The sequence below is a fragment of the Suncus etruscus genome, chromosome 1 (genome assembly GCF_024139225.1).
Source record: "Suncus etruscus isolate mSunEtr1 chromosome 1, mSunEtr1.pri.cur, whole genome shotgun sequence".
NCBI lineage: Eukaryota > Metazoa > Chordata > Mammalia > Eulipotyphla > Soricidae > Suncus > Suncus etruscus.
Window position 1 is genome coordinate 29703442 of NC_064848.1, and position 24488 is coordinate 29727929.

General features: G+C 34.0%; 1 protein-coding gene, 1 non-coding gene and 1 pseudogene across 2 annotated transcripts in view; 2 read left to right on the plus strand and 1 right to left on the minus strand.

Annotated features, from left to right (window-relative positions):
- Positions 1 to 24488, plus strand: part of SPAG16 (sperm associated antigen 16) — a 1100078-nt gene that overhangs the window by 464873 nt on the left and 610717 nt on the right. Inside the window, exon 9 of the mRNA XM_049768212.1 lies at positions 5168 to 5299. Within this exon, the coding sequence (XP_049624169.1) occupies positions 5168 to 5299 (132 nt within the window). The remainder of the gene's footprint in view (positions 1 to 5167; positions 5300 to 24488) is intronic.
- On the minus strand, positions 3256 to 5097 carry LOC126012460 (nuclear receptor subfamily 4 group A member 3-like; annotated as a pseudogene).
- On the plus strand, positions 19490 to 19596 carry LOC126026169 (U6 spliceosomal RNA). Its single transcript, XR_007501582.1, has one exon. It is a non-coding gene; the product is annotated as a U6 spliceosomal RNA (small nuclear RNA).

The window sequence follows — 24488 nt, forward strand, 5'->3', positions numbered from 1 at the left end:
TTTGTAATCAGGCTTCTTACCCACTCATCTGTGTTGGACATCTTGGTGGTTTCCAGATTATAGCTATTGTAAATAGTGCTGCAAGTAATATAGGTGTGCAAAAGGCTTTTTTGATGGGGTGGGCAACACCTGGTGATGCTCAGGGGTTACTTTTGTTTATGCACTCAGATATCGCTCCTGGTTTGGGGGACCATAAGGGACACCAGGAATCAAATCAAGGTCCATCTCGTGCAAGGCACGCTATTGCTCTGGCCCCCAAACAGCATTTTTGAATTGTGTTTTTATGTTCCTAGGGTATATCTCTTGGAGTAGTATAGCTGGATTACATGGGAGCTCAATTTTTAGTGTTTTTTGAGAAATCTCCATTTTGTTTTTCATAAAAGCTGGACTGACTAGATGGCATTCCCCCAGCAGTAAATGAGAGTTAATATTGCCCCATATCCCCTCCAGCACTGATTGTTCTTGTTTTTTGTGATGTGTGCCAGTCTCTGTAGTGTGAGATGGTACCTCATTGTTGTTTTGATTTTGTAAAAAAAAAAGTAACATTCAGAAATCAATGGCCTTCTTATACACAAATAATGATAGAGAAGAAATGGACATTAAAATGCAATCCACATTAGTGCTACAGAAACTCAAATACATTGGAGTCAATAACTAAAGAGGTGAATGACATATACAAAGAAAACTGCAAAACACTGCTTCAAGAAATTAAAGAGGACACAAGTAAATGGAAACCCTTATTCTGTTCATAGATTCAGAGGGTTAACATCATTAAAATGGCAATTCTTCCCAAAGCATTGCAAATATTTAATGCAATTCCTCTGAGGATAGCCATGACATTCTTTAAAGAAACGGATCAAACACTCCTGAAATTAATTTGGAGCAATAAAACCCCACAATAACTAAATTAACCCTCAGGAAATAGAAGATGGGAAGCATCACTTTCTCTGACTTTAAATTGTACTACAAAGCAATATTCATTAAAACAGCTTGGTAAAGAGAAGCCCCCAGATCAATGGAATAGGCTTAAGTATTCAGAGAATATTCCCCCAAAATACAATCAATTAATCTTTGATAAATAGGCAAGAAATGAAAAATGGAACAAGGAAGGAAATCCTCTTCAACAAGTGGTTTTGGGACATCTGGTCAGCCACAGGCAAAAAGGAAAACTCAGACCTCCATCTAACACTGTGCACAAAAGTCAAAACCAGGGCCGGAGAGATAGCATGGAAGGTAAGGCGTTTGCCCTTCATGCAGGAGGTCATCGGTTCGAATCCCGGCGCCCCATATGGTCCCCTGTGCCTGCCAGGACCAATTTCTGAGCATGGAGCCAGGAATAACCCCTGAGCACTGCCGGGTGTGACCCAAAAACCACAAAAAAAAAAAAAAAAAAAAGTCAAAACCAAATGGATAAAAGCCCTTAATATCAGACCTAGAATCTTAAGGTATACAGAAAAACACAGAGGCAAAACACTCCATAACTTTGAGACTAAAGAAATCTTCAAGGAGAAAACATCACTGTCCAAACACAAGTGGAAGCAGAGATTAACAAATGGGGCTATGTTAAATTGAGAAGCTTCTGCACCTCAAAGGAAATTGTGACTAGGATACAATGGTCACCCACAGAATGGGAGAAACTATTCACCAAATACCCATTAGATAAGGGGCTAATATCTAAGATATATGAGTTACAGACAGAACTTAACAAGAAAAAAGCATCTAATTCCATCAAAAAATAGGGATAAGAAATGAAAAGACACTTTCTCAAAGAAGAAATTCATATAGCCAAAATGCACATGAAAAAATTTCCACATCATTGATCATCAGGGAGTGATCAAACTCTTGATTAAAATACTTCAGTTTTTATACCAAAATAATTCTAAATATATAGGTCTAAACTTAAAAAATTGTTTATCGGTTCATATTGTTATATTTAATTATATTAATAGAAGGGATCCATAATTGCACTTTCATATAAACATGGGACCTACTGATGTAGGTATAGTTGGATATCATCTTATGTTAAAATTTTTTTTCTAAATCTATTTTTCAGAACAAATAATACCAAGATAATTTATAGAATTGCCCATGAGATAAATTGATTATATATTTCAGTGCTTTAAATTTATATCAATTTAAACTTCAATTATTTTTGTTCTGGTACCTTAATATATTTGTATTGGTACCTTAATAAATGTTATCATTGATTATTTTTCTATTTTTGTTGTTTTCCCTTTTTTTCCTTTAAAAAGATTAAAGCACCCCCCAAAACAACCTAAAAATACTAAAGCAAAAATAACTTTAAAGCTAAAAAAATCTACTATGACATCAGTTTGACATTCAAAATGGCCAGAGATATTTTGACATGATACAGAATATACAATAAAAATCCCGTTAGACTTAACACAACCACAAAATGTCTATATGATCCATTTTCTAACATCAGCCCCCTACTGCACAGCTGAATAGTCAGAGCAGGAATCTATCACCACCCACAATGGCCTAAAATCTTGGATAGCCTATACTTTATAAAGATTCAACAAGGAAAGTAAGAAAAAACTTCTAGAAAATTAGCAAATATATCATTTGTTTATGTTTATTCCCTTTTGTTTCAATATAATATAAAGTCGAGTTTATAAACAAGACTGAGAGCACTTTTAAATTGCACTTGTATATGGAAGTGAATATCCATTTTCATTTTGCTATATTTTAGGTAATCTAACATCTTTCAGAATCATTTCTTGATAGAAAAATAAAGGAATCAAGGAAGAAGGAATTTAAGAAGAGGGAATTTCTGCCTTGTTTGCATCGTATACATACCCTTGTCTCAGGAAGTGTATTGTAAAGGGATCAATCTCAAGACACATCTTACCCTGCTGACTTGGCTATTCTTTTTTAAATACAAAGCAACTACAGTAGTATTCCCCAGAAAAAGGTTAAAAAAACAATTATATTATCTTTTTTCCTCTCTTGTATCCAAAAGTGCTTCACTAGCCATTTCTTAGAAAATCCTCATGAACTAGACCCCACCTCCCATGAAGCCTAAATAGAAAACATAATCCCATCACAATACTTTGCAAGTTTCCTGGCTTTAAATTGTATGGAAAAGTGCCAGAAAGGAGGGAAAAAGTCTTTCTTTCCTATTGGAGTGGCTTTTCTCTTCCAGACAGAAACTGATATGTGTCCAACAGAGCCCTAGATGGCTTCAATCATGGGTGCTAATGATGAGGCTGCTTTGAGACTGGCTGCCCATGCTCAGAAAGGCAGGAAAAGCTTGTCAAGGAAAAACTTGTTGATGATGGAGGTTGTAGACACCAAGTCCTCCAGCTTCATGTAAAACACTGTAGGCTCAGAACACAGATCTTGTGTTCTTGCACATTGTTCTTGCACATTGCTGTGGATGGGCTCCAAAGCCTGTTCCTTACTCTGGTGTTCTTTGAAGCTGCTTGTGATGTTGTTGCTTAGCTCCTCTACTCTCGTTGGTTCTTTAATTTAACCCATGTTGTTCTGTAATCATGCTCAGTGTTGACAGGCAGGGTAAGGCTTAGATATCAAGGTGCAGGCTCTGCAAACTTAAGGAAAAGTCTTTAATGGAGTGGAGCCACCCCTCAAATCCAAGAGACACTGATGTCTGTGCAGGACGAATTCATTGCAGAACACAAATTTATCTTCAGCAATGTTTAACCTAATCGAAAGTCTGAGAATAATTGGTCTAAAAAGGCTGATTCTATCAGTAATATTTGATGATCTTTGGGGAGATCAGTAAATCCGGGAATCTTTTCTGCCTAACTTCTGGACACCCAATGGAGACTGTCAGAAGGTTGTAGAACAGATGCTCAGCATCTGTACCTGCTTCAGCCTGGTCAGTGGGACAGTATGTGGAATAATCAAGATCTCTGGGCATTGAGTCTGTTAAAGCTAGGACAGGGGTATTCATCATACAGATTGGAAAAGAAGGTAGAGAGGACCTTGAAACTTCTTGCTGTAAAGGGCTCTTTGGTTTGGGAAGTAGCCGACCTTTCCTCTCTTTTAAACTATCCTTTCAAAAAACTTTAACCATTCCTACACTGACAGCAATCGACAGTGCTGACATCTGTTCTAGCTTCTCTTGTCAATGGGGTAATTCTTATTTGCCAGGAAAATATATTTTGTATTTTTCTGCACTGTTCTCTTTAAGAAGCTCTTGAAGTCCTAGCAAGCGCGTACTCCGTCGTGCTGGCAGTGCGGTGTTGTCCCCTCACATGGTGCACATATCTCACCCGAGGGAGAGTCCCAGTTGGACAGGCATGGCAGGCTGGGACTATCACCACTGAGATTGGACGGTGTGTGTGAGGCAGTGAGGCCCAGAGGCAGAAACTGGTGGGAATCTGAAGCAGAAACTGTTGAGTATCGAGCCGGGAAACTTGGCTGCTGGCAGGGTTGGCAGCCTTGGTTTTAGTATGGTTTAGTTCCAGTTTTTAAGTAGCCACATGATCATAACCCTGGCGTAGAATAATATGATTTAATATGTTAATATTTAATTTTATTTCATTCTCATTCTATGATTAGAGATTGGATAATTGCTTGTATACATGTTGGATACATTAGAGAAATCTGTGTACTGTGCATTGACTGAAGTCAATTTAAGAGCTATATTAGAAACATAATCCGATCCTTTTTGCTTTGCGTAGTTATTAATTTCATTTATAGTTTCTATTTTAGAACTGTTATAATGTGTCTATGATGTATAATCATTTATTGAGTAATGCCTGATTTAAGTTATACTATAATCTGTAAAGAATGTTTATTTCTATATTAATCATGGTGTTTCTTCCGAATACCATAGCATCAAATTATCCATAGCACAACTTTTCCACACACACATAAAAAAAATCAAAATTACTGTGTTCAAACTAGTATTAGACAGGAGCAGTCGCCTAAGCAAAATTCTTATCTTACAGTTGAGTACTCAGAGATTCAGTGAATTTAATAAGGTATGGTCATTGGAAAGCTATTAAGTTGAGTGTGATAGGTTTTCAATCAGGATATAAAACTTATTTCCTCTGACTTTCAGTCCTATTGTCAATGAACCTTCCTGCTTCTCAGTGGGATAATCATGGCCTTTGTATTTATTATACTGAAAATATCAGTAATTTTCTTGTCACTTTCTTGTCTCCTCTCTGTGCAGTGTTGTGATGCACCCTCACGCTAAGCTCTTTGCCAGCTGTGGGGAGGATCACCTCTGGAAAATGATTGAGATTCCCAATGGCAATGTGCTTCTTAATGGATTTGGCCACACAGACTGGCTTTCGGACTGCTGGTTTCCATCCCAGGTCAGTGTTTGAAATGTTTTCCTAACTTTAACACATGATTCTCGATCAGTTCACATTTGTACCTTTCTACTTGTTCATATTCCTAACCCCCATAATAGATATACATAAAGGTCTAAAAGATAATATAGTACCTCTGATAAGTTTGGAAAATGAGTACTCATCCTTGGGACCATTATCACATTGTAGACCATAAATGTGTTTTTTTATGTCCAAAAGTTTTCTCCCCCCAAAAATAAGTTAATTAAAAAAAAGTTTTCTCCCCCCCAAAATAAATTAATTTAAAAAAAATTTCTCCCACCCATTTTATTTATAAAGATAAGGAGAACAAGGAAGTTTAAAGTCAGTTCCATAAGCAAAACATTCCAATAAGTCTTCTGCTGATTTTGTTTAAGAAGATGAGAATAATATAAGGATTATTTATTAAGCATACTTTAAAATACAATAACTTTATAATCTAGTAAAGGTTAAATTTAATTTTAAGGTTGGTTAAATATTTTTTTTTTGCACATAGATATCCAGAACTTTGTGTTTTTGTGTTATTGAACTGCTTTTCTGGCTTTAATGAAATTATTTCTGCAACCTGTGTGGTGTTCTGTGTAAAAAATACAGCATTAAATGCTCCTTTGATTTTCACTGTAATGCATTTAGATTGAGTTTGATATTTTGTACATGTAAAACATCATAAGCATGCTGATATTATTTAGCATTTGGTCATGCTTCCTGTTAATACGTTCCCTACAACATGCATGTTTTCCTTATGAATGTTACTATAATCACAGGGTCTGAGGAGGAATCAAGCTTTCTAGTCAATATTTTAGCTTATTGTTTATTTTAGCTTTCTTAATCTTAAAGGTTTTCATTTTAGAATACAGTCCTAAAGAGACCAGAAGTTAGTGATCAATTCAATAACATTAAATGACATTTAAAATGTTAAAGAGAATATAGCAGAAATAAAGGCATTTGAGCTCTTGAATTTTTAGAATCTATTAAATTTTCTGTATCTGAAAACCAAAGAAGAAAGGCATTATAAAAAAATACCTGTAATAATCTAGAAGACATAAAACTATGCATCCAGTTGCTTGTGATCAGTGCCTATCCCAAATTCCAACTATCTTCTCATCATTAGACTTAAATTCCTTATACTCGATTGAATCTGTTTTTTTCTGTCACTCTTTGGTCTAATTACTTTTAGAGAACCCTAATTATTTTCATAGTTCCTAAAATATAATATTGTTAAATTTTGTTCTCAGGATAACTCTTTATAGAATTATTTTCATCCTTTCAGATCTCTAACTTTATAAAGAAATATTAGAATAAAGAAGGAACTTCCCATATGGGAAGGAACTAAGCATAGGACTAAGTTCCTCTTACTTTTTGAAAAGCCATGTTAGACTCATGATTACTTGACCTCTAAGTTTAGTTTTTATAAATTTACAATAAGCTTAATTATTCAGATATTCATTGAACACCTAAGTATTTTCAGTTTTTAATCTATAAAATAATTTTTTGACATTACTAGCTTTCACATCTAATTTTTGAGCATGCAATGCATGTCATATCTGGCATCTCTCTCCCGCCTCTTAGGAACATAAAGCTCACCTATAGAAGCTATTTTCAAAATGACAGAGTTGAAATTACTGATTGAGTTTTAGTTATATAATGTTTCAATATCAATCTCTTTACTGTGTTCATTTCCCTTCCACAACACAATAATGCCCTAACACACACCCATTTCCCTCCCACACACCAGACTGCTTCAGAGGCACTTTTTTTGGTTTTATTTATTTATTTATTTATTTAATTTAATTTATTTTTCACAGAATGATTTATGGTACATAGTGACAACGAATGAGGGGCACTCCTACCCCCAGTGCTGTCCTCCCTCCACTCAATTTTCAGCATGCATCTCATGTGTCCCTCTCCTTCCCCCCAGAATACTAGCACAGCTGGTCTCCACTTTACAACTTTTTGTAGATTATCTATTCTGTTGTCATTTGCGATAAAAGGGATAAGAAAAAAAAAAAAAGGAAGAGAAAAAAAAATTGGCTGCAACTACCAAAAAAAAAAAAACACGAAAAAAAAAAAAGAAAAAAAAGAAGAAAATGCACCTGGCTAATGAGAAAAGAAAAAAGAAAAAAAAATCACCAAATAATAACCACAGGAGTGAAAAGGGAGGAGAAAACTGGAGGAAAGAAGGAAAATAAAGTCAAAGACTAACAAATCAAAACAAAACAAGAAAACGAAGGGGGTGCTGGAGTGGCAGGGTTTGGTGTTTCCCTTCACTTTTTTTTTTTTTTTTTTTGTATAGGCACAGTAAGCATTGGGGGAGAATGGGAATTCCCGTGGGCCTAAGAGATTTCAGGACTTCTCCAGAGGCACTTTTTAAAAAAAGTTTTTACAGGGTGGTTTACAGTATTAATAGTGTTGCTAATGTTTTGTTTTGCATAAAACTTTACATCATTCAGCAGCACCACCTCTTTTTCTTGGTTGAAAATTATCCTCCTCCAGACATTGCTCATTTCTGTTCTATTTACCAGCTTCCTCATATGTCACGTTCGCTACTCAAGGTCTCATGTTTATTACTCTGGGTTCTCACATTCTTTGTCTTTATTGTCTTTGTATATTTGTTGTTATGCCACTATGTTTTTTTATAACCCACATATATGAGAGACCGTTCTGTGACTGTCACTTTCTCTAAAACTAAATCACTTAGCATGATACTCTGCAGGTCCCTCCATGTAACAGAAAAGTGCAAGATTTTTTTCATTTCTTATTACCAAATAATATTCTAATGGGTATATATACCATAGTTTCTTTATCCAATCATCTATTCTTGGACACTAGGATTGTCATAGATTTTTGGCTATTGTGATTAGTCTACAAAGTACATTGAGGTGCAAATATCTTTTCTTCATTTTATTCTTGGCCATTTGGAGAACATTCCAATAAGTGAAGTTACTGGTTCAAATGGAATCTTAACTCCTAGATTTTTTTCAGAACATCCATATTGTTTTCCAAAAGTGTAGGACCATCTGACATTATCACCAGCAGTGAAAGAGAGCTTCTTTCTCTCTGCATCCACACCAGTACTGGTTGTTCTTGCTTGTTGTGTTGTGTGCTAGTCTCTGATACCTCATTGTTGTATGATTTTTCATCTCCCACTTAAATTGGGACACAGCATTTTACATATACCTTATGTCCATCTGGGTTTCTTCTTTAAGAACGTTTTTGTTGGTGAGAAACTGTAAGTGTTGCCTGTGTGTGTTTTTCCACTGTCCTGTTTCCAGAATCTCTTGGGGGTGGGCCGAAAAAAAAACCCAGAAAAATAGCTTTCCCAGAGGCTCCAAAAGAGCACGGCCACACCACTTCGCTTTGCGGCCATGCACTCTTTCTAACCAATGAACCCCACCACAACACACAGAAAAAAATCACACTACAAGCATGACAATGGAGAAACCTCGCAGGCAAACACCATGCACAGAGAATGAAGACAATAGGGTGAATGACCTAAAAAATTCCAACTATCTGATTAACCTCTTGGATAAGGAGTTTAGAATAGAAATAAGGAAGATGTTTGTAGAACTCAAAGAAAGCATAGATCGATCTGAACAGAACACAAAGACAGAAATCAGAAAACTCCAAATTGAAATAACAGATCTGAAAAACACTGTAGCTCAAATGAAAACCTCATTGAATGGCCTCACCAGCAGGGTAACAGCAGCTGAGGACAGAATCAGCGTGTTGGAAGATGAGATGCAGAAAAACTCAACACAGCAGAAAAATTGGAAAAGAACTTTAAGACAAACTATCAAGCAATGAAAAAAGTACTCAAGGAATGTGAACAGATGAAAATAGAAGTCTTTGATAAACTCAAAAGAAACAACATAAGAATAATTGAAGTCACAGAGGCCCAGGTAGGAGATCTCCAGGAAGAATCAACTGTCAAAGACATCATTAAAGAGATACTCCCAGAGTTAAAGACTATGTGCAATCAAGTCCTGCATGCCCGAAGAGTACCAGCTAAAAGAGACCCAAATAAAAACACCCCAAGACATATCCTCATTACGATAACAAATCCCACAGATAAAGATAAAATACTGAAAGCAGCAAGATCAAAAAAGAAAATTACATTCAAAGGAGCATTCCTAAGACTTACAGAAGACATGTCACAAGAAACTCTCAAGGCCAGAAGACAGTGATGGGATATTGTGTCAAGATTTAAGGAAATAGGTGCCTCACCAAGAATACTGCACCCAGCCCAACTCACTTTCAGGTTTGATGGAAAGATACATAGTTTCATTGATAAAAAACAGCTCAGAAACTTCACAGATGGAAAACCAGCCTTAAAGAAAAACTGAAAGGTCTACTCTAAGACAAGAGAGACCAACAAACACAGCAAACTTATCTACAAAGATGATATTAAATCCTATGACAATCATCTCCCTCAATGTCAATGTATTAAATTCACCAACTAAAAGACACAGAGTGGCAAAATGGGTCAAAAATATCAATCCAACCTTTGGCTGCCTACAAGAGACACACCTGAATAGTCAGAACAAACATAGACTCAAAATCAAAGGCTGGAGGAAAATCATCCAATCAAACAACACTCTTAAAAAAGATGGGGTGGCCATATTAATATTAATATTAATAATTAATACCAACTTTATACTCAGAAAAGTTGTAAGGCACAAAGATGAACACTATGTACTAATCAAGGGATATGTGCAACAGGAAGAAATCAGACTATTAAGCATATATGCACCCAATGAGAGACCAGCAAATTATCTAATACAATTACTGGCAAATCTGAAAGAAGACATCAATAACACAATAATTGTGGGAGACTCAACACATCCCTGTCATCATTTGACAGGTCAACCAGACTGAAACCCAACAAAAACATACTAGCCCTGAAAAGAGTAATGGAAGAAAGAGGACTAGTAGATATATATAGGACACTCCACCCCAAAAAATGACCCAATGTACATGGGTCATTCTCCAGGATAGACTATATGCTGACACATAAAACATACCTTCATAAAATCAAGAGGATAGAAATCTTGCAGGCTACCTTTGCTGACCAAAAGGCTCTGGTATTAGATGTGAAATACAAAGGCACACAGAAGAAAAACTTTAACAATTGGAAATTAAAGAGCCTGCTACTGAACCAGTGGGTCTGAGATAAAATCAAAGAGAAAATCAAAACTTTCCTGGAAACAAATGATAATGAAGACACAAACTGCCAGAATCTATGGGACACAGCAAAAACAGTCCTGAGAGAAAATTTATAGCTTTCCAAGTACACATCAGGAAGGAAGAAGGGGCCGACCTGAATAGCTTAATGATGCAGCTCATAGAATTAGAAAGTGCTCAACAAAAGGACCAAAAAATAGCGAGACAGAAGGAAATAACAAAGCTGAGATCAAAGAAAGCAGAAGTTGATTCTTTGAAAATATAAACAAGATTGATAGACCATTGGCAAAACTCACAAAGGAAAAGAGAGAGAGAAACCTGATAACCCGTATTAGAAATGAAAACGGGGAGATCACAACAGATATTGAAGAGATCCAAAGGGTAATCAGAGACTACTTTGAGAAACTTTATGCTACTACACATGAGAACCTAGAAGAAATGGAAAAATTCTTGGACACTTATAACCTTCCACAGTTAAGCAAAGATCTTCAACAAAATCCTGGCAAATAGGATCCAATCCATCATCAAGAAGATTATACACTATGAGCAAGTAGGTTTCATCCCAGGAATGCAGGATGGTTTAACTTCTGTAAATCTATGAACATCATACACAACATCAACAAAAAGAAATATAAAAATCACATGATCATATCAATAGACGCAGAGAAAGCATTTGATAAGGTCCAACACCCATTCTTGATAAAAACTCTCAGCAAGATGGGAATGAAAAGCACCTTTCTCAATCTCATTGAAGCCATCTACCACCAATGGCAAATATAATCCTCAATGGAGAAAAACTAAAAGCCTTTCCTCTAAATTCTGGAAATGGAAACACATACCCTGCTAATGGATTAGCAGGATTAACATCATTAAAATGGCAATACTCCCCAAAACATTGTATAGATTTAATGTGATCCCTGTAAAGATACCCATAACATTCTTCAAAGAAGTGGATGCATAGATAAACAGATGGGAATACATTAAGCTGAGAAGCTTCTGCACCTCAGAAGAAATAGTGCCCAGGATACAAGAGCCACCCACCATGTGGGAGACACTATTCACCCAATATCCATCAGATAAGGGGCTAATATCCAAAGTATACAGGGCACTGACAGAAGTTTACAAGAAAAAAATCTAATCCCATCAAAAAATGGGGAGAAGAAATGAACAGACCATTTGATAAAAAAGAAATACAAATGGCCAAAAGGCACATGAAAAAATGCTCCTCATCACTGATCATCAGGGAGATGCAAATCAAAACAAAGATGAGATACCATCTCACACCACAGAGATTGGCACACATCACAAAGAATGAGAAAAATCAATGCTGGCGGGGATGTGGAGAGAAAGGAACTCTTATCCACTGCTGATGGAATGCCATCTATTCAACCTCTATAAAAAGCGATATGGAGATTCCCCCCAAAACTGGAAATTGAGCTCCCATTCGACCCAGCTATTCCACTCTTAGGGATATACCCTAAGAACACAAGAATACAATACAAAAAACCCTTCCTCACACCTATATTTATTGCAGTACTATTCACAATAGCCAGGCTCTAGAAACAACCAAGATGCTCTTCAACAGACGAATGGCTAAAGAAAATGTGGAACATATACACAATGGAATATTATGCAGCCGTCAGGAGAGATGAAGTCATGAAATTTTCCTCTACATAGATGTACATGGAGTCTATCATGCTGAGTGAAATAAGTCAGAGGAAGAGTGAAAGATGCAGAATAGTCTCACTCATCTATGGGTATTAAGAAAAATAAATGTCATTTTTGCAACAATCCTTAGAGACAATGACAGGAGGGCTAGAACTTCCAGCTCGCTTTATGAAGCCCATAACAAAGAGTGGTGAGTGCAGTTATAGAAATAACTACACTGAGAACTACCATAATCATGTGAATGAATGAGGGAACTGGAATGCCTGTCTAGAGTACAGATGAGGGTGCAGTGGGATGGAGGGAAATTTGGGACATTGTTGTGGGAATGTTGCACTGGTGAAGAAGGGTGTTCTTTACATGACTGAAACCTAATCATAATCATATTTGTAATCAAGATGTTTAAATAAAGAAAAAATGAAAAAATAACATTTTTATTTATATCTTCTCATTTTTTTGATTTTTTATCTTGTAAAGTTCTACTAATTCTAAGAGACATTAAGCATAGATAGTACAATTAGAAAAGTGTAACCTAACATTTATGTAGCTTCTGGCATACTCATCACATTTCAATAATTCTTTGTAACCATGGTAACCAGTAATTCAAGATTTTTCTCATTTATTTGTGACCTACACGTGGCTCCTTTAATAGATCTTCCTGTTTTCCTACTCAATTACTAAAATTTAAATAAAGTGAAATATAACATTATTCATCCATAATGTAAATTTACATTTTGGATTCTTTTTTGAATTGTATTAAAATGCTGCTACATTGTTTTTTCTCTAGTACATGAGAGGAAAATAAAAGGAGAAAATGCACTTAACCATTAGTGTTTTTAAGTGAGATATACTGAATGGTAAAAGTTTTATTTATTCATTTTAGAATGAATTCAAAGCAGTATGATTACTAAATAAAAAGCAGTAAAAGACTTTTTTATTGAGTAAAGTTCAGTTAAGGTTCAATATTTTGAACTTCAAAGCATTTGTAATGTATATTATATACAAATTAAATAGAGACCATATACATAATAAATGTAAAATATATAATATACAGCATATTAACATGTAATAAGATAGTCTATGTCTTAAAATTTTTAAAAAATTCTTTCCCTGAAATTTATGTTTGTGAATTTTTGGAGACTGTACAAGCAATTGATCCTCAAATAAAACATTTATTGCAGGTAAATATTGTTTACCATATATCTCTATTCTTAGTTAAAGATCAAAACAAAAGATACATCTACTTCACATAAAATACTAAAATCTATAGCTGATTCTTAACTTCATGAATGTAAAAAATAAATAAAATATAAGCTATTAAAAAGTAAAAACTAGAGTAGTCTTTTAAAGCGACATTTTATCTATTTTTTTTAAATCAATTTTAGGGGAGCACACTGAGAAGCTCTCCAGGGTTGCTCATGGCTCAGCACTCATACATTACTCCTGGCAGTTTTGGGGAACCATATGAGATGCAGAGGATTCAACTAGGGTCTACCTCATGCAAAACAAATACCCCATATATGCTGTACTACAGCTCCAGTTACACAAAGAGAAGTTTTACATTGTTTTCTAGTTGGTAAGAAGTCACAATCACAGCTCTCATTTAACTGATGTGATGTAATTAAAAACTGCATTCAATGTAAAATTGATAGCTTTCAAATTAATTATTTAAAAAGAAATTTAAATTATTAATTAAGGTTAAATAGTCAAATTTAAAAGCATAATACAGAATAAATTGAAATATAGATTCATAAAATTAGATGAAACATCATTTAACATATATGTGTATTAAGTTTCCAAAATGTTCTGTCCAAAGATAAATGTGAGACATGAGGAAACATAAATACTAATTTCAACAATTTGAATTAACTAAAGTAATACATAGAATAAAATACAATTTTATTTTGTCAAAGTAGTATACTTCTATGAAAATAATATTCAGTGATATTAAGTCAATATGGTACAAAAATATGAGTAAAGTAAAAATAATAGGGTTAAAAATGTTTTGGGAGTTTTTTCATATATTTCTCATTGAGAAATTGTAACTGGATCTTAATTGCTTTACTTAAAAAATCATAAAAAAAAATTGACCATTTTAAGTTTTATAAATTTTCTGTAAACAAGGAAATTAAACAGGACATTTTATTACTGTTTTCACAAATATAGCATAAACATAACTTTAAACTACATGGTTGAACACTGCCATTAAAACTTTAGCCTATTTCACTGTTAAAAGTAGAAAACTTTCAAAGTAAACCTAGAATATAAAATTCAAGTACATGTTTTTAAGAAATGCTTAAACAATAACTAATAAAAGCATCAATGATGTATGACCATGAGTAACATTATGAATAATATTTTGTTAGTATAAGTTATTTTGCAGTGGTGATTAAAATCTAATATATACAATTTGCTAATAATTTTAATACATGTTTGATAATATTCTTAATCCATGTATTGATAATTTATAGGAATACATATAGTAAAAGCAGAACCAAAATTGGTGAGTGAGGAATGAGAATGTTAGGTATTTAAATGGGCAAATGAGCAAAGGATTCTATAAGAAACAGAGAAAATGGGAAATAAACAAAATTCACAAACAAGAAGACAGCACCAACAATTGACGATCAATAATATACATTGCATATATTTAATTATTTTGTATTTTTTGATCACTGCTAGCACTATTAGATCGAGTCATATGGAGTGCTGGAAATGGAACTAGAAGCAAATACAGGCAAAACAAGCTCCAGATCCTTGTATTATCTTCCTTGTTTAAATTCCCATTCTGAACTTTTAAGAATAATGAAACTCACAAAAAAAAGGGAGAGAGAGTTACTTATTAAACTAGATTAGAAATAAAAGTGTTTGATAACTATAGTTACTACATAAATTCAAAGGATAATTAGAGACTTCTTTGAGAAATTATATGCCATTATCAAGAAAACCTGTAAAAATAGATAAATTTGTAACTCTTATAATCTTCCATGGTTGAACCAAAATGATAAGCTTAACAAAACAAACCAATCACTATTGAAAAAATTAAAGTGGTAATAAAATGTCTTCTCTAAAACAAAAGCCCAGACCCGAATGGATTCACTACTGAATTTTTTCAAACCTTTCAAGAGAACCTATGAAGAATATTTTTTTCAGGCTCTTCTAGGAAATTGAAAAAACAAAAACACTCAAATAGTTTTTATGAAGCTAACATCATATTGATACCAGAAGCAGATAGATGCCAACAGAAAGAAAGAGAAAGAAAGAAAGAAAGAAAGAAAGAAAGAAAGAAAGAAAGAAAGAAAGAAGAGAGAGAGAGAGAGAGAGAGAGAGGAGAGGAGGGAGGGAGGGAGGGAGGAGGGAGGAGGAAGGAAGGAGGAAGGAAGGAAGGAAGGAAGGAAGGAAGGAAGGAAGGAAGGAAGGAAGGAAGGAAGGAAGGAAGGAAGGAAGGAAGGAAGGAAGGAAAAGGAAGGAAGGAAGGAAGGAAGGAAGGAAGGAAGGAAGGAAGGAAGGAAGGAAGGAAGAAGGAAAAGGAAGGAAGGAAGGAAGGGAAAGGAAGGAAGGAAGGGAAAGGAAGGAAGGAAGGGAAAGGAAGGAAGGAAGGGAAAGGAAGGAAGGAAGGGAAAGGAAGGAAGGAAGGAAGGGAGGAAGGAAGAAGGAAAGGAAGAGGAAGGAAGGAAAGGAAGAAAGAAAGAAAGAAAGAAAAGAAAGAAAGAAAGAAAGAAAGAAAGAAAGAAAGAAAGAAAGAAAGAAAGAGAAGAAAGAAAGAAGAAAGAAAGAAAGAAGAAAGAAGAAAGAAAGAAGAAAGAAAAGAAAGAAAGAAAGAAAGAAAGAAAGAAAGAGAAGAAAGAAAGAAAGAAAGAAGAAAGAAAGAAAGAAAGAAGAGAAAGAAAGAAAGAAAGAAAGAAAGAAAGAAAGAAAGAAAGAAAGAAAGAAAGAAAGAAAGAAAGAAAAGAAAAAAATACAAACCAATATCCCTATGAACACAGACGCAAAGATCCTCAGCAACAATTCTAGCAAATACTATCCAATGCTCATCAGGAAGGTCATACATCATGACCAGTAAGTTTTATTTCAGAGATGAAAGGATGGTTTAACATACTATATAATCAATATAGTACACCATATTAACACAAAATTAAGCTCATAATTATATCAATAGATTTAGAAAAGGTATTTGATACGATCAACACCAATCATGATAAAAAAAATTCTCAACAAAATGGGAATGGAAAGACTTTTCTCAATATAGTCAAGGCTATTTAATACAATCTTTTGGCAAATATTATGATCAATGGAGAAAAATTAGAAGGCTTTTTTCCAATATCTGGTACAAGACAAGGCTACCTCTGTACCTTGCCACTTCTATTTAACATAGTACTGGAAATACTTGCCATAGCAATTAGGCATGAAAAAAAGATATAAAAGACATCCAGATAGGAAAGAAAAAAGTCAAGCGCTCATTGTTTGAAGATGACATGATATTATATTTATTTAGAAAACCCTAAGACTCTATCAAAGTTTCTAGAAATAATAGATTTGCATAGCAAATTGATAGCCAACAAAATTAAGACACAAAAGTCAATAGCCTTCTCAGACACAAATAATGATAAATAAGAAATGGATCTTAAAAAAATCTCACAAAAATATAATATAATAACAATAATAATAATATTAAAATTCCATAATAGTGCCACATAAATTCAAATACCTTGGAGGCAAGTTAACTAAAAAGGTGAAGGATCAATGCAAAGAAAACTAGAAAGCACTGTTTCAAGAAATAAAAAAGGACACAAAGAAATGAAAGCACATATCCTGGCAATATTGCCCAAAGCATTGCACAGATTTAATGCAATTCCCCTAAGTATAGCCATGATATGCTCCAAATAAATGGATCAAACACTTCTGGAATTCACTTGGAACAATAAACACCCACAGTAACTAAAACAACTCTTAGAAAAAAGAAGATGGGAGACATCACTTTCCCTAACTTTAAATTGTATTAAAAACATTAGTCATTAAAACAGCATGGTATTAGAATAAAGACAGTCCCTCAGATCAATAAAATAGACTTGAGTATTTAGAGAATGTTTTCCAGACATATAATCAATTAATCATTGATAAAGGGGGAAGAAATGCAAAATGGAGCAAGGAAAGCCTCTTCAACAACTGGTGTTGGGGCAACTATTAGACACATGTAACAAAAGTGAATCAGACATCTTTCTAACACTATGCACAAAGGTTAACACCAAATGGACTAAAGATTTTGATATCAAACCTGGAACCTTACGATATATAGAAGAATATGCATTTAAAACACTCCATGATATTGAGACTAAAGGAATCTTCAAGGAGGAAGCAACACTGTCCAAACAAGTGGAAGCAGAGGTAAACAAATGGGACATTACACTGAGAAGCTTCTGCAACTCAAAGGAAACAAAGACTAGGATACAAAGGTCACCCAGAAACTAATCACTCAATACCCAAGAAAAAATATCTAATCAAATCAAAAATGGGGAGAAGAAATGAACAGACACTTTCTCAAAGAAGCAATACAGATGGTCAAAAAGCTCTACATCACTAATCCTCAGAGAGATGCAAATCAAAACAATAGTGAGGTACCATCTCATGCCACATATCACAAATTACAAGAACAATTATTGGAAGATGTGGAGAGAAGGAATTCTTTTTCACTGCTGTTTGGAATGCTGTCTATTCTAGCCTTTATTGAAAACAATATTGATATTCCTCAAGAAATTGGAAATTGAGCTCCCATATGATTCAGCTATACCACTTCTAGGAATATATCCCAGCAATACAATAATGCCCTCTGCATGCCTATGTTCATTGCAGCTATATTTACAATAGCCAGAATCTTGAAACAATCCAGAGGCCTGACAATATATGAGTGGCTAAAGAAACTATGGTACATATATACAATGGAATATTATGCAGTCTTCAAGATAAATGAAGTCATGAAATTTTCCTACACATGGATGCACATGAAAACCTATATGATGCTGAGTGAAATGCTTCAGAGGGAGAGAGATAGACACAGAACAGTCTCACTTATCTGTTTGATTTAAGAAAAATAAAAAAGTTTGGTAGTAGTATCCAGAGACAATAAAGATAAGGTTTTAAAGGACAAGCCCATGATATGAAGCTTACCATAGTGATTGGTGAGTGCAGAGAGAGAAATAATAACACCAACAATTATGACAGTGGTAGTGAGTGAAGAAATAGAATGCCTGTGTCAAAGACAGGTAATGCATGGGTAAGGAGGGAGATAAAGGGCATCTGTGGAGAGAAAGTTGCACTGGTGAAGTGGAGTATACTTTTTATGAATGGAACCCAACTAAAAGCATGTTTGTAACCATGGTGTTTAAATAAAAATATGAATTTAAAAATCAGTGAAAAAAGCTAATTCTCCAATTTAGTTTTTATTTTCAATAAATATTGACCATATTTGTTTTTTTTCATATTGTTATTTTCTCACAGAGCTGCTCTTTTAATCTAAAAATTGTATATTTACTTTAAGTAAAAGTTATCTAAATTAATAACTACATAGATGATTATATATAACCCTTAGACAATGCATCCACAAGTGAAAGAGTGGAGAATTGAAACCTGCAAGGTATGACTTGTTTTAATATTTTGAAGCATTTATCAATGTCATTGACAACATCTGCTGAAAAGTGCAATGAATCAGAGAAGTCCTTGGAAGAGAATAGACAATTGGGTAAAAATAATTGATGTTAAAACTTATAGCAAAGTTTAAAAAAATAGCAAGGCTGATGGCATGAGCACATCATTGTTTTTGAAGATAAGGGAAGCATGAAGGCTGAAGGCAAAAATTCAGAAGATACAAGCTTTTCTGAGTAAATATTCCACTTCAAATTGTAAAACTCACTGCTCTTCAAGTCTGTGTTCTCCCTATAATATAAAGCTCACTTTTCTCTGTTTCTTTATTTGTCTGTCTAAACTTTGGAGAACACTAATTTTATCTCATACTTTTTTTTTAGCATACTTCTTTCCCTCTCCCCTCACATCTTTCTAAATATTTCAATAAAACTGTTTTTGCTTAAAAATAAATCTAACAACTTCTATTTTTATTTTTATTTATTTTGGTTTTTGGGTCACACCCGGCAGCGCTCAGGGGTTTCTCTTGGCTTTATGCTCAGATATCGCTCCTGGAAGGCTTGGGGAACCATATGAGATGCCTGGATTCAAACTACCAACCTTCTGCATGCAAGGCAAACACGTTACCTCCATGCTATCTTTCCGGTCCCACAACTTCTATTTTTAAAACATGGAATCTGTTGCTCGCTTCAGCAGCACATATACTAAAATTGGAACGATACAGAGAAGATTAGCATGGCCCTTGTGCAAGGATGACACGCAAATTCGTGAAGCGTTCCATATTTAAAAAACAAAACAAAACAAAACAAAACAAACATGGAATCTGATCCAAGGAAACATTTCTGATAAAGTTGTTTTTTTTTTCTTTTTTTTTTTTTTTGTGATTATACATTACCCTCCAAATCAACAAACCTCTACAGTTCAGAAACATTTTTATTTTTCTAATTTCTACAGCTTCAACCATTAATTTGATATGATTCTTTTTCAATTTTGGATTAAATACTATCAAGGATATGTCCTATGTATAACTTGTGTTCCTCTTATGAATCTAAATTCTTTTCAGATCAATTCTACTGATTCTGCACTAAAATTAAAAATACAGGAAAATGCACATTTCTCACTATAATTTAAATAATAGAAAGAAACTGAATCTAAACACAAAAACTTCAGAAAACTGAGTGTTATCCAGGCAGTCAACCTCTGAGTGACTAGTGGTCTAGAAGTTTCTCCTTGTTTTCTTTTTACTTTGATGATATTAGCTATTCAAATATATATGTGGTTTTTTCTCATGGTAATAGAACCTTTGGTCATTCTATCATCACCTTCATTTCTGTTGATGATGTACCTTTACCTGTTAAACTGTTTTTGGGTAGGGTTGTTGATGTTGTTTACCATTTAATTTCACATATTTTCTGTTATAATTTTAATGTTTTGTATACACATCAATTCTCACCTCTGACAAAGAAAGAGTTGGAGTAAGATAAAAGAAGGTGAAAATAAATGAACCATATATATCGAAAGTAAAAATTCCTCTTGAGGGAATATTTTTAAGTATCATACTGTAGGTTGGCTCAAAAGAATGTGAAGCTGTTCTCTTTAGCTGGAGTGAAAGCACATTTTTATTTTTGTGATAGAAAACAAAACTAGTCTATCTATCTGCATTATTTCATTCAGTCCTCTGGAATATCTGCAGAATATAATACCCAGACCACCTATGTATCACTTTCCCACAACCCAAATGTATCAAATTAAAGATATCTTGACCTGTTAGATCTTTTAGATATCTTGTCTTATATAGAATATTAAAAAAAGTTTGAAAAAGTTTAAAAAAGTTTCAGAGACCATGCCTTTACAACTAAATATATCCATGTATGTACCTTAACATAAGGACACTTATTTATATAACTATAGTGCACTTACAAGAATCCAAAAGTTTATTGGGATTAATTTACTGTTTACACTCAATTTTGCCAAATGTAACCATGATGATGATATTACTTTACTTTATAACTTTTTAAAAAATTCTGGACCTGAGAAATTACACAGTGATAGGGTGTTTACCTTGCCTGTGACCTACCTGGGACTGACAGTGGTACAAACCCCAGTATCCCATATGCCACCCCCCCCCAGCCTGACAGGAGTAACTCCTGAGCAATGCTGGGTGTGCCCACCAAACCAAACCAAACAAAAAAAAAGTTCTTTTTGAAGATACCATACAGAAACATGCCTTTCATTTCATTCTCATACTTTTATCAATTTTAGAGAAATTTTATCTTTTATGACCTTAATGCTTTCAAACACTTTAGGTAAACTCTGGTAGATTGTGGCAGTTAGCACCAGCCAGTACCCAGGATGAGGGAAACTTTGGATCTTCTGTAGGAGTGGAACTTGGTTTATTGAAGGCAGTACTTCTTTAAGGCACCTGAGAACAAATCCTGATAAAGCAATCATATATCTCCAATGTTATCACAAAATAAAAGTATGAGTATTGGGGAAAAAAACTATTTTCTCATTGTACTAACAACAATAAAGCCACATAAGCCTTGATTTGCATTCCCCTGATTGACAGTTTTGCAGCCAAATCAATTTTCCACTTATTTCTTACCTTGATCATGTCTCACTTGGGGTTATGTCATTTGTATTTTTCCATCACAGAAAGTATGTGTTCTCTATGAGTCACATCATGAGAGATGGCATCTTGTAAATAAAATGTCAAGTTCGCTAATTCTCAGGGTTGAATTTTGCCATTAATTATTTGCATAGGAAGTTGCTTATAAACTTTTTATCTCCCAAATTATAAATTGAAAAATATATAGACTGTAAATATTTCATGCTTATATCAAATTTCCTTCACTAGCTTTCTTAAACTTCAACAATTTGTTTTTCTGACTTATTACTATTGATATTACAACTATTATTACTATTACTACTGTTACAAAACATTGATTTTCTCTCTTAATCAACCTTCCTATACTTTTTTGTTGCATTATAACCTTAGCACACCTATTTCAGTTGTGAATAAAAGCATGTTAGTAAAGACCTGAGCTGTTCATTCAATTTTGAAGATGATTATTACAAGTTTTGGAGACTTTTAAACATTCGTCAAAATAATAAAATCAGCCAAACTATTAGCAAACCCTCTCCCAAACCCAAAATAGGCTAGTAAACAAACAAGCAAAAAAAAAATAACCTAAAACTTGATTGGATAAATGCAAACTACCATTCAGAATATCTATTATAAATAGAATCAATGTTATTCATTTTATTTTTTTTAAATGAATCACCCTTTGATTTTGAGCTGTGATTTGCCAGAACAGAGAGAAAAGTCCCCATATTTAGAATCTAGGGTGATTTCCATCCTGAGAAATCTGTGCAAGAGACTAAACATTCAATCCATGTTGTCTTGTGATTTGATGGAATCCCGGAAGATTATTAAACATCCTGCTCCTTCCACCCACCTCCAAGGGTCATTTCAGATCATTTATGAGCCTATTTTTAATACTTCTTTTTTACAAGAGCCTTTTTGCCCCTTTCCTTCAGATATTTTCTCAGTTAAACTACCCAGCATATAGCTTTAATAGATTGGATTTAAAAATTTGTTTTCAGGGGCCGGGCGGTGGCGCTAAAGGTAAGGTGCCTGCCTTGCCTGCGCTATCCTTGGATGGACCGCGGTTCGATCCCCCGGTGTCCCATATGGTCCCCCAAGCCAGGAGCAACTTCTGAGCGCATAGCCAGGAGTAACCCCTGAGCGTTACCGGGTGTGGCCCAAAAACCAAAAAAAAAAAAAAAAAAAAAAAAAAAAATTGTTTTCAATTCTTAATTTCTTTTTCTTTCTGTGAGGGTTGGTTTATTCAGCAAATATTCACTACCCTTTCTCCTTTCTCTGTGCTAATCTTTAGGTTCCTGTTGCATTGACTATCGACATGGCAACATGGTATATGGGATATTCAAACTTAAGTGACATATTATTTCCTCCTTTGGTTTAAGCTCCTACATTTCTATGAGAAGAGCATACTCTAGGTTGGATAATGCTTTAGCCTGAGTGCCAAGGGGAAAAAACAATCAAATATTCACACATGCAATAAACATTTGTTTTTTTGGTTTGAATTTCTTTTATCATACAGATGCTTTCAATTCAACTTTATGCCAGTTTACTCATGCTTTTATTTACACAAATATTATAAAATATGATTTGACTTCCTGAGGGTATTCCTAATTTTTGTGTCCTGGAACATTTCCCCTAAGTTATTGTCATCTATGTATCTTGTGACTTGAAGCTTACATCTAGTCTCTAATATATTTTGATTTATTTGTGTATATGGATATTTATGTATATACATATGTATGTACATGTATATGGATATATGGATATAGTAGGTTATATTTTATTCTTTTGTATATAGCTATACAATGTTGTATTTACCAACAGTATTAATAATGTCAGTCTGTGATATCATTTGGCATAAGGTATTTTGATATCTCTATTTCTCTCCCAATTCCTGTTGAGATTCTTTATAAATCTTAGCATTTTTGTCCTAAAATATGTCTCGCTCTTTAAAAAATGAGAGAGAAATAATGTGTTTTATTGCTTTTTTTTGATACTCTGTTTTTTTGTGTTCTATTTGATCTCATCTCTACAGGCATATTTTGTTATCATTTTTGGTAACTGAAACACAGTTTCATATTCATCTTTAGGTAATTATGTCAATAAAACACAGGCTAGTAAACCTCAGTAAAATAGTATTTGCTTTTTTCTTTATACCAGTGAATTGTTATAGAGATGAGAATGTAAATACAGTGTTCAGTTTTCTAATGCTTAGGGTTGAATTTTTCTTTTATATCTCCACAGTTTATTATGTGAAACAGCATGCATCTTTCTATATATCTCTATAAAATGAAGGTAGTTGGGATTATTGGTTTAAACAATTTCACACTGTTGTATTTTATCCAGAGCTCAGTGCCTGAGGCAGAAATGGAGCTGACAACACCAGGTTAAATATAACTTCTACCCTTATAAACTGATTTATAAATTGTGAATAAATGGACCTCCGAAAATCCCATATATTTTGTTCTACACACAAGCTACCTATTCATATATTTATATAGTGCCTAAAACCATAGTATGAAAGGTTCTTGACAAGTATATAATTTAGCTTTTATAAAATCAGAATCACATATAATTTTTATTTGCTATAAGCATAAAGCTATGCATTCATATCTCAAATATAGTAAAGGTATCAGTGTATTATCTTAAGATTATGATGCCTGCTGATTTGTGAGCCTCAAAGATAAATGCTTTTATAATAGGGAAACCTATTTAGATTTATTTCAAGATGACTTTGAGATAAGCCAGTTATATAATATAAAATATTTATATTAAGTTATAAAATCTTATATTCTTTGAAAAGGTATATACCATGATTTTCTTCTAATGTGGCTGGTCACCTATATAGAACACAATTTATAACTAAAAATGAGAGCATATTTATGTAAATATTTTTGCCCAATTCTAAAACCATTACACAACACTGTCAAAAAATGCTAAGTCAGAGGCCGGAGCAGTGGCGCAAGGGGTAAGGCATCCTTGCCTGCTAGCCTAGGACAGAACACGGACTGAGGTATGATTCCCGGAGTCCCATAAGGTCCCCAAGCCAGGAGCGATTTCTGAGCACATAGCCA